This window comes from Pelophylax lessonae, assembly GCF_965119305.1.
Source record: "Pelophylax lessonae genome assembly, chromosome: 4".
Lineage (NCBI taxonomy): Eukaryota > Metazoa > Chordata > Amphibia > Anura > Ranidae > Pelophylax > Pelophylax lessonae.
The window spans coordinates 505,051,837-505,063,067 of NC_138771.1; the positions used below are offsets into that span (position 1 = coordinate 505,051,837).

Consider the following 11,231-nt stretch of genomic DNA (forward strand, 5'->3'; position numbering starts at 1 on the left):
CTTTTGCCAGAAGAGACAATTTTGGACAGTTCTAAAAAAGAAACTGATGTGTAAATATTGTAAAGCAACCACACAATATGTGTACATTTTAGCCAAATTGAACTCTAAGTTTCATTGAAAAACAGGGGGGAAGGTGAAACACCTACCCCCACAGGTCTGCGCTTGCTCTACTTAAACCAAGTGTATAAAATGGACACCTAAAATCAAATTATATGTGGAAATATGTGCTATTAGACAGTGATAAGTTAACTGGTGTGTATTAAATCTTTAAAAAATCTTTAAAAAATGATTGGTGTAATTGTGTCCCCAATATAAAACAACAAGCAGACAATAACATTAAAAAAAAAAAAAAAAAATATATATATATATATATATATATATATATATATAAACGTGTGTACTAGATGCTTGGTAAAAATAAATATGTGCATATACTCTGGGTAACCAAAGACACAAACGATGCTAGTATACCAAACAGTATTGTTATTTTGTGCAAAAAAAGGGAAAATCCAGAAATTCCAAAACAATTTCGGAATGATCAAAGTGTTCTGCAAATCCTAGAAGGAGAAGACTGCATTGCCACCTCATTCAAGGAACGTAGATCATTATCTAAGTTTATTTGCTCGTTTATAACTAGGGAAACAATAATAGGAAATCCGCTTACCCGATCCTCCACACTTACCCGATCCTCCACTCTTCCCCACAGCTAGACTGGTCCTCGCAGCTTTTGTACCCTCACTTTCTAGTAGTCTTAGGGTTCATAGCCCTACTTTGGAAGTAAAGACACCGTGGGACAATCCACCGCAGGATTGTGTGGGAGAACGGTCTACCGGGAAGGGGGGAGCAGAGAATCAGATAAGTTAAAACTTTTTTCCCTCTCCCCTGGACAAAACAAGTTATTCACCCTTGCAGTGCGGGCACAGCCCACTGCAAGAAATCTTTTTTTTTTTCTGCCCAGAGTTGGGCATTAAATTGGCTAAAAATGTTCCAGGTGCATCAACACAAAAGGTGTTAAGTCATATGATTTCTTTGGAAAGCAGCCACAGCATGAGTAGAAAAGTCTGTCCCCTGCCAGCATGCAAGTGTTACACTGGCAAAGTTTTAAGAAGCTGCACTGAACATCAAAACATATCTGGTGCTAGAGCCACTTTAAAATATCACATTACCATGAACTAATCCTGAACTTTCAGTTTAAGACAGCCACATACTTTCCAGGTGTATCAAAACAAAAAAAGTCTTAATGTTTATTGTCTTTAGAATTTAGTGCCGGTTCACACTTATGCGATGCGGGAAGGCTGCGAATTCGATCCTGATGCGGCTGCAAAAAAGGGTCCTGTGCGTCTTTGCTGCGGGTGCGGTGCGAATTTAGCCATACAAAGTGTATGGCTAAACTCGCACCGCACAGCCGATCGCATGTAATGAAGGAGCAGTGCGCTCCGACATTACATGCGATCGCCGCAGCAGCGTGAACCGGCACTTAGCCACACCATCTCCAGCTAGCATTCTGTAGAAAAGGGCCTGTTTAGAAGCAGTAGCTTCTCTGTAGAGGTACAACATGCCCCTGCTTGGTTGGGCTTTCTCTCATAAGAAAAGCACAATTTTTGTTTGGGTACCATCCAAGGTCAACATCTACTCACTAAACTGAAGTCCTGGCTAAGAGATAACAAAGTGATGTAAATCCTGGTGCTGTGCACAAATGTCTGAGGCAGATCAGCCCCTGCCGCAACCTCTCACCTTGTGGCCTGCTATGGAGTTACAATGTTTCAGTCTGATCACTGGGAGAGAGGCGATTGTGGGAATGCTTCCTGCCGCCAGCAGCAGACTGATGTCATCCCAGCCTAGGCAAATTTACTGGACTAAGGCCGTGGTTCACACTTATGCAATGTCAGGCATTGCATGTGATTTGCACCGCATTGCTGTGCACATCACATGCGACATCTATGTGATGCGAATTCAGCCATACATTTTGTATGGCTCAAATCGCATTACATTCACACCAAAATGGTGCAGAAGCCTTTTTTTGGTCTGCACTGGAATTGGATCGCATGGGTGTTTAGAGCCATGCAATCTGATTCCATCCAATTTCGCAGTTCACACTGTGTTCTGTGAACCAATTTGGGGGTGTCATTCATTTTACATTGACACCCGCACAGGAATCACTGTGGTTCCTGCATCACATAAGTGTGAACCCAGCCTCAAGCATGGCTTTTTATTGATAAAAGGTGGAGCATTATTTAAAAATGATACTGTTACAGTAGAATGGGACACATCAGGAAAATTCATGCAGATGTTTTAGGAAACTGTAAGGTTCACTTTAATCTTAACTTGATTCAAATCAGTGTCATTGTTATAACTTTTGTGGAGTACACCTAGATTCTAACAGCTATTTGGGGCACAAATGAAATGGGAAAACTTATCAGAAGTGCTCTCAGATGTTATCATGTGATAAAACATTGACAGGAAAAATTGGAACCCTCACAATCGCTGGGGAATGTGTTCAGATCCTGAACATCTCACCAACACATTTCCCTAGATATAAAATCAAATTATTAGAGACTTGTACCTTTCCTAAAGCTACCAAAAGCCTAAAATCATTCCTTAATATCTGTTGGCATTATCAGTGATCTGTGTTGTGTTTTTGCACAGATGCCGTTCTCCGTTGCTCAGATGGTCGTCCAGAAAGAAAATGGACTTCAGCATATTCGAAATATGATGTTTGCAAGCGATCCAGGAGTGAAGAGGACAACGGTTTCTTTGCTGCGGAACTTGTCACGCAATTCTTCTCTTCAAAATGATATTGGTCAGTGCAAAATTATGCCAGTCATACCATTTATTTATAAAGGACAAGTGCGATATAGAGGGTAATGAATATGCTAGGCCCCGCCTACGAGGAGCTTATTCTCTACAGTGCCTATTGCAGCCATGAATACACACAAAGGACAAGGTTTGGGTAGATGTCTGTTTACTGATGAGAATATGGACTTAGATTCTAGCAGGAAACATGCACAAAGACAAGTCAAACATTCTAAATTGAACAGATTTCCATTCAGTGTAGACTAGGCCATTTAATGAAAGTATATCTAAAGCCAATAAACTTCTTCAGATTTGGATAACGTTTGAAAGTGTTAAACCCCTATCAAGTTAAAAGTATAGAAGCGCCTTGCCACAAATTAAAGTCCAGAATGATAATTTGTTTAATATCTGCAATGAATGGCTTTTTTTTTGGGGGGGGGGGGGGTTATGAGAATCCCCACAGGGCTGCAGAGAACCTAAAGTCTAAAATCTGATCCAGACAGTAATAGAAGCTCAGAAAATTAGATGCTAAAAGTTCTACCTGGAACTTTGAGTCTCACTTAGCTTTATTATTGTCCAGTCCAGATTTCAGAGCTCAACCCCAAAGAAGAAGTAGACAAGACCAGGGCCGTTTGAAGGAATTTGGGGGCCCCAAGCAAAATGGACATGGAGGCCCCCCGCACACACGCAAAGCCTACAGGAACCACAGCATAGCCATACAGTTTAAGTTCACCCACATTTTATATAAATAAAAAAATGAGTACAGTGCAAATACTGCTTGAAAAAATATTTGAAATTTGAACATTCTCAACAATTGAACATTTGCAAAAAACACCACTGTGTACCATAAAATCAAATATACATTAAAAAGTTCACAATAACTATTGCGAGAATGCGAGAAGGATTGACACATTTGGGGCAGTGAGGGAGGGAAAGCAGTAATTGAGGCGGGCACTGATATAGTAATGGAGGGCTATGAAGGAGGGCAGTAGAAGGCAAGGCAGACTGGTATCCACTAAGATCTCTGATCATCTTATACAGCTTTATATTTTTCATTAAACTTAAGTGACCCCTATACAACAAGTTGCCCCTCCCGTTCCCCCACCATGTGCCCTAGATGATACCAGGGGGACTTTTTTCTTATGCTATGGGACTATCCAGCTGTCTGTTAACAGGTAGGTATTGTTCCCAATTGGACAATATGTCCAATTTTTACACGATAAAATGAAGTGACAGACTGTCAGTGTGATCATACCTGTCGCTGGCCTGGTCCGGTCCACGTGTGTGAGGAGGATGTGATGACTCGTGGTGTGTCTCTCTCTGGCAAAGTTTGCGGGCCTGGTGGGGTGGCGCCACTCTCGCGCACGCTTTAGGCCGCCTAGGCTGGGGCGGGGCTGGTGCGCACTGCGCAGATGCGCGCCGCCGCGCACTCTCCCCCTAGCGAGCCGGCGCCGCGTGACGTCATGCCGCTCCTCCGCTGTGCGCCCGCCGGCCTGTCACAGGCCGACTGTGTGTTGTGAGGCCGGCCTGTGTGTGTGAGGCGCGGCGCGCGACCGCAGCGTTTGTGTTTTGGGTTTTTGGGATAATGTCAGTCTGTGTCTTGGGTCTTGGGGCCCCAGGCCAGCTCGGGGGCCCAAGCAATTGCTTGTTTTGCCTGCCTTGACGCGACGGACCTGGTAAAGACTATATGATTTCTTATGAATTGTTTTTCATATCTCTGTTTTAGCCACGGAACTGATGCCTGATCTAGTACGGGCCTTGCCAGACACTGTCCCTGAGTCCAACATTGCCAACGACACCGCTGCGTCTGTGTGCTATGTCCTCAACAGTCTGATCAGCAACAACTCTCAGAATGCAAAGCTCCTCCTTCAAAATGGTGGTGTCCGCAAACTTATCAATCTTAGCAGCAGTGATGGGTGAGGACACTTACAATGATATTGCCCTTTAAATATAAAGTACATTTCATCATTTTTTAAATAAATATATAGGTGACACTTGTACAGCAACTCCCATCTAATTATAAAAGTTTATCTTCTCAGGACCATGGGGTCTAAAGCTGGAAAAGCCGCCTCACTTGTCCTGTACAATATGTGGTCACATCAAGAACTTCAAAGTGCCTACAAGAAGGTAAGAAGGTCCATAAAGGACATCTGACCTAAATAATACATTGAGTTTTATTAACAAGCTAGAATATAGAGCCTCGGACATAAAAGTAGAGGAACTGTGTGTGTTGCTTACAGCAGCCAATCATATTGTATGGTTTACACTGCCTGCTCTGAGCACATTAAAAAACAGAGATATCCGTGCTCTACAAAAATTTGGTAAGTGCTGATTTATTCAAAATAATTTAAGCAATGTGGGGCAGTGTTATCTTGTTTAGCCTAAAATCTCAAACGTACATAAAAAGACATAAAAATTCTCATTTATTAAAATTATCACTTTAGTACCAGTAAGAAAAGCAAAAGATTTGAAAAACATACCTTTTACTAAAATCTGTGCAATACGTCCATCCTCTGATGACCACTGCCAGGGCAATAATGGAGAAGATTAGGGTGGCTCCACCCTGGTTGGCTCCACCTGCATATCATGCCGAGACCATGTGACTAATGCCATAGCAATAACCAAATCACTGGCATGGAAAGGAAAATAACTGCATGGATTCTAGGAAATAATCCGTTTTTAGGTGATATTTATAATCAGCTTTATTAGCATACAGGTACGCTTTAAGAGCTACATAACGTTTTAGCATGAGATAAAAGTGACATCTAAGGATTCCATTTTTTTTATATAGGTTTGTAATAACACTTACATTTATAATTGTACCAACTCTTTATAACTAGATACTGTATATTCAGAATGGAGGTGTTTTACTAAGAGGCAGTATTTCCCAATGCGTAGATCCTGTTCTGTAATATAAGGCATCTGTAACTTTTTAAGTCCTCTCAAAACTAAAATTAAAAATATGGAGCAATAGGCTGAACTGCAGAAATACATGCACTCCAGCAATGGCTGCATGGAACTTCTCAGGGAGTGTTTTCTGATGATGTCAACAGTGGACCATGCCTGCTTAATGAGTTGAAAAGGCCACTTGTACCGTAGTCTCCCCACGTGATAAGGTGACAACACTAGGGCTCGACTGGGAGACAGGGACAGAGCATTGTCGCCCAATAACAGAAAGTGCCTGAGCAAGAACTGACAGGGCAGGATCTCTAAGTAAATGAAAGCTGCAGAATATAAAATACTGAAAATAACTTTTAAACTACGCTTCATTTTTATAAAAAATAATGAAATATTAAAAATAATAAAAATAGGACATTTTTGATGTGCAAATATTCAAAACTAACACCTGAATAAAAAACTTTTTTTTTTTTTTTTTTTATGCATAAGACAGTAGTTTAGAATTCAGAGATTTTCTTAGTTAAAACCACGAAAAAAGCCAGATGCAGCACTATATATATATATATATATATATATATATATATATATATATAGAGGTATACACACAGTATCTCACAAAAGTGAGTACACCCCTCACATTAAATATTTTATTATATCTTTTCATGTGACAACACTGAAGAAATTACACTTCGCTACAATATAAAGTAGTGAGTGAGTGTACAGCCTGTATAACAGTGTAAATTTGCTGTCCCCTCAAAAAAACTCAACACACAGCCATTAATGTCTTAACCACTGGCAAAAAAGTGAGTACACCCCTAAGTTATAATGTCCAAATTGGGCCCAATTAACCATTTTTCCTCCCCGGTGTCATGTGACTCATTAGTGTTACAAGGTCTCAGGTGTGAATGGGGAGCAGGTGTGATAAATTTGGTGTTATCACTCTCACTCTCTCATACTGGTCACTGGAAATTCAACATGGCACCTCACGGCAAAGAACTCTCTGAGGATCTGGAAAAAAAAGAATTGTTGCTCTACATAAAGATGGCTTAGGCTATAAGAAGATTACCCAGACCCTGAAACTGAGCTGCAGCATGGTGGCCAAGACCATACAGCGGTTTAACAGGACAGGTTCCACTCAGAACAGGCATCGCCATGGTAGACCAAAGAAGTTGAGTGTACGTGCTCAGCGTCATATCCAGAGGTTGTCTTTGGGAAATAGACGTATCAGTGCTGCCAGCATTGCTGTAGAGGTTGAAGGGGTGGGGTCAGCCTGTCAGTGCTCAGACCATACGCCACACACTGGCTCAAATTGGTCTGCATGACTGTCTTCCCAGAAGAAAGCCTCTTCCAAACATGATGCACAAGTAAGTCAGAAAACAGTTTGCTGCTCAAGCAGACTAAGGACATGGATTACTGGAACCATGTCCAGTGGTCTGATGAGACCAAGATAAACGTATTTAGTTCAGATGGTGTCACGTGTGTGTGGCGGCAACCAGGTGAGGAGTACAAAGACAATTGTGTATTACCTACAGTCAAGCATGGTGGTGGGAGTGTCATGGTTGGGCTGCATGAGTGCTGCCGGCACTGGGGAGCTACAGTTCATTGAGGGAACTATGAATGCCAATATGTACTGTGACATACTGAAGCAGAGCATGACCCCCTCCCTTCAAAGACTGGGCCACAGGGCAGTATTCCAACATGATAAAGAACCCCCAAAACACCTCCAAGACAACCACTGCCTTGCTAAAGAAGCTGAGGGTAAATGTGATGGACTGGCCAAGCATGTCTCCAGAACTAAACCCTAAGCTCTGGTGAACTCCATGCCCAGCATGAAGCTGTCCCACAAAGGGACCGTCCCAACAGGTTCCAGCCACTGTTTGTATGTTTACAGTGGGAGTGAGAACTTGTAAAATTAGATTAAAGTATAACTAAAGGCAAAACGTTTTAGTTGTAGACAGAGTGGAGAGGGATTACAACATATGTTTTTATAGCTACCTCTGCCCCTGTTAGGGAGATTCACCCTCTCTATTTGTCCAGTTTCAAGAAAAGTGAAAGTAAAAGAAAATCCCAATTTTGGGTTATCCCCAGAACAGTAATAAAGGGGAAATCTTCCAACGAGGACACTAGTTCTGGTGACCTGGAGAGCCCCAATGGATTTGCCTAATTTGCAGGGAAGGTAAATCTCCCCAATGGGACACACATTGTGTTTATGTATACTTTTAACTATCCTTTTGTAAAGACTACTTCTCTGCTTGTGTCCCCATCAGGCAACGTTTAAGAAAGGAGATTTTGTCAACCCCAAAACTTCAAAAGCGTACCATTCCTTGTGAATCAGAAACTGTATCCTGGGAAGAATAACACATTTAAAAACAAGAGCAAGCTTGCGTCAATTTGTGAACTAACAAAGACAATTACAAATGCCTCCAACTGCATAACTACATACTGCCTTCCCTGACGCAAACTTTGGATATTTGTGTAACTTATGCACGCTATAAGCTGGGATACCGAAGACTTTTGTACTGAGTCCCATATTTTTGCACCTTTTCCCAATGATCACTGGTTTTCTAATACGGAAGATTAAACAAAAAGCAAACCTTCTTTAGCACTAACATAGCAATTTCCATGAATTTTTGAACTGCTCATTTCATACAATAGCTAAAGCGATCCCTTCATCGTCTTGGTTTTCTAAGAACTTTATCATTCTGAATACAAGAATTATTCACCGTGTGGAAAAATGAATCCCATATGACTACTGCAAGCTCTGTTACAACAAATTTAGCATCATTCAGATGGCAGATGTTGGTTTATCACGTGCATCAGCCTATTTAGTCTGCTGAACTATATACCTATATTGCTGCAAAGACTGGTTCCGCTGGATGAATTGTGTTTGGCATCCTATGCTGTTCTATAGATCTGTTTTAAAACTTTGATATAGCTTGAAGAAAAACTAATAACATATCACAAGAAAACAGATTTACAAATTATTCAATGCAACACTTACAAATACTGTTTATTCAAAAGCCCCTAGGTTATCGTGTGTTCAGTTTATTGTAGCAAAACAGTTTCCTTAAACTTCAAGGATTTTCCTTGTTTTTGGAGAAATGCCCATTTTGTTATCTATATACCTGTTTTGCTTTGCTAATTTTCAACAAGTGTTTAATTCATCTCTGTTACTATCAGAGTGTTGGAATTTGGGGGCTCATCCGGGATAGACTGTTGAGCAATCACATGATCCTTTGCAAGTGGCAGATGTTACCTTGTTTCCTTTATGCCTTATGTACATAGACTACTTACCACAGACAGAAACATGCATAATAGTAGAAACATGCATATTTTAAAAGGGCTGCAGTTTTACTGCAATAGTGCATACTAAAAATACATCTTAGAACATCAATATAGTACTTTTAAATCACAGTAATATTTTCTCCAAACAAGAACACTGGTATAAAGTCTTGCTTTCATGAAAAATCCACCTGATTGGGTGGTTCTGTCACAGGTGGAGTACAGTGAAACAATGTGTCAATAGAATGTAGGGTCATCCATTTACACACACTAATATACAGTTTTGACATTCATACATTTACGTAATTCCTCCATTTCGTTTGCAGATATGAGGGCTCCAAAAAGAGATGGAGCTAATCTCAAAACAGACTGGGTTTTATACAAAAGGAAATATTATTGGCAAAATGTTTGTTATTTACTTGATAAAAAAAAAAAAAAACCCAAGCAGTGCCAAATAACAAACAGAGGAAATACAACAGTTCTTATGCTGGCCATACACTAGCTGAAAAATCGTTCTAACTCATTTTCGAAAAACGAAAAAATCGGCCGTGAGAGCAGACGGTCATGCCATCATGTAATGACTGAATTTTGACCGACAAATCATTTAATTTGTTTTTCGTTCAGTTTGTCACACGTGCCTAGTGCAAACAGTTCGGGTGAGAAACACATTAACCTTCCATTTTTTTGTTAGTTCGGCAGAATTTTCCAAACCGTTCCTTCGACTTTTCGGCTCTGAAAAGTTAAAACCAATTTTCTTTTTGTGCCCATGAACTGGACGAAAAACGAACGAACAGACCAAATGACAGATTTTCAAACTATTTTTTGGCAAGTGTATGGCCAGCATTAGCGTCTTCTGTTTAGATTTCTAACCTGTAGATAACCACATAGAGCCTAGGACCCCAGATGCTACTCTGCACCTGGAAGTTGCAGATAAATACTAAAATGGTTTCACCTTTGCTGAATGTATTACTACATTGTAAAATTAATTAGACACTACTCTTCTTAGTGGTAATGCATTTTTTTTTTTTACTGTTGCATTGTTGCTTGTGAATGTGTCAACTACATAAAGATCTTTAACAAATGTGGCTTAAAGTATATCTAAAACCAAAAACAAGAATATAATATATTGCAGCTTACCAGTCCTTTGATGTGGTGGCTGCATTTGCATTCTTTTTGAATTATTTTATTTTCACTTGGTAATCCTGCCAGGAACACACATTTTGTCCTACTGTGACAATGCGCACTCATTCTTATTGTATCATAACAAAAACAGGACAGGACTATGAATCTGAACCCCCCCAACCACACATCTCCTCTTCCTCACCACATGGATGGGCCGAGTTCTGTGACCCACAGAACAATGGAACCAGAAAAAATGCAACACAAGTAGAGAATACAGAAAGTTATTATCTGATTTCTGGCAGGATTAGGTGCTTTTTAGCAAATAACAAAATGCTTCCATTGCAATATTTAACAGACCAAGAGGGAGCAAGTAAGAGAACCTCCCTGTATGGGTTATCCTTTGATTTTGTGGTGTGCATTGCTAAAGAGGCGTGGTTTCAGGTTTTTAGATATCTTATAGTTCATATTTGTACCTTCCTGTAAGTAAGGGTTAATAAAATGTTTTATTTCTACACATTTAAGCAAAGTAAAACTGCAGCATTTGCACAGGGTGTTGATGGTATTGTATATTATGTTATGGTATGTTGATAATTTGATACTAAAGTCATGCTACAGTAGGTGAGGCCGTCTCACGATTGCACTCGGTTTTAATGCTGAAAAATGTTTTAAACGAATGGAGTATTTATCATTTGCTTGTGAAAACTGAGCTGAAGCCAAGTGGAAGCTGCCAGAACATTTGTCTTTTCAGAACGTGGAGTGAAGTTTCCATATTATCAATGGATTTTTAGCATGTTTGTACCAAGTTTGGGCTGCATTTTGTGCAGTTGCATAATATGGATATTTTAGCTGAACAAAACAGGATGTGAGGAATGTGTTATATTGTATTATCGAAGAAGACAGAGGGAGGTTTATTAGGCAAGTTACCAACAGAATCAGGCAGGTTATTACTGCAGAAATCTAGGTAAATAAAAATATATTTAAAATTAGCCCAACGAAAGTAAAAATAAAAAACAGTTTTTGTTGCAATACTGATCACAAGCCAAAGCTGACCTTGCAATAATTTCTTTCTGCCACATGGTGTCAGCAGTCTTTCTCTGGGCCATGGCTGTCATGGACACACCCCTGGGAGTGCATTG

The 11,231-nt window shown here is 40.2% G+C and overlaps 1 protein-coding gene across 1 annotated transcript in view; it reads left to right on the forward strand.

The window, feature by feature from the left end:
* Positions 1-9,256, forward strand: part of PKP2 (plakophilin 2) — a 157,004-nt gene extending 147,748 nt beyond the window's left edge. Inside the window, exons 10-13 of the mRNA XM_082255212.1 lie at positions 2,647-2,800; positions 4,520-4,709; positions 4,833-4,920; positions 7,959-9,256. Coding sequence (XP_082111338.1) covers positions 2,647-2,800; positions 4,520-4,709; positions 4,833-4,920; positions 7,959-8,021 — 495 coding nt within the window. The 3' untranslated portion in view covers positions 8,022-9,256. The remainder of the gene's footprint in view (positions 1-2,646; positions 2,801-4,519; positions 4,710-4,832; positions 4,921-7,958) is intronic.
* Positions 9,257-11,231: the final 1,975 nt, after the last annotated feature.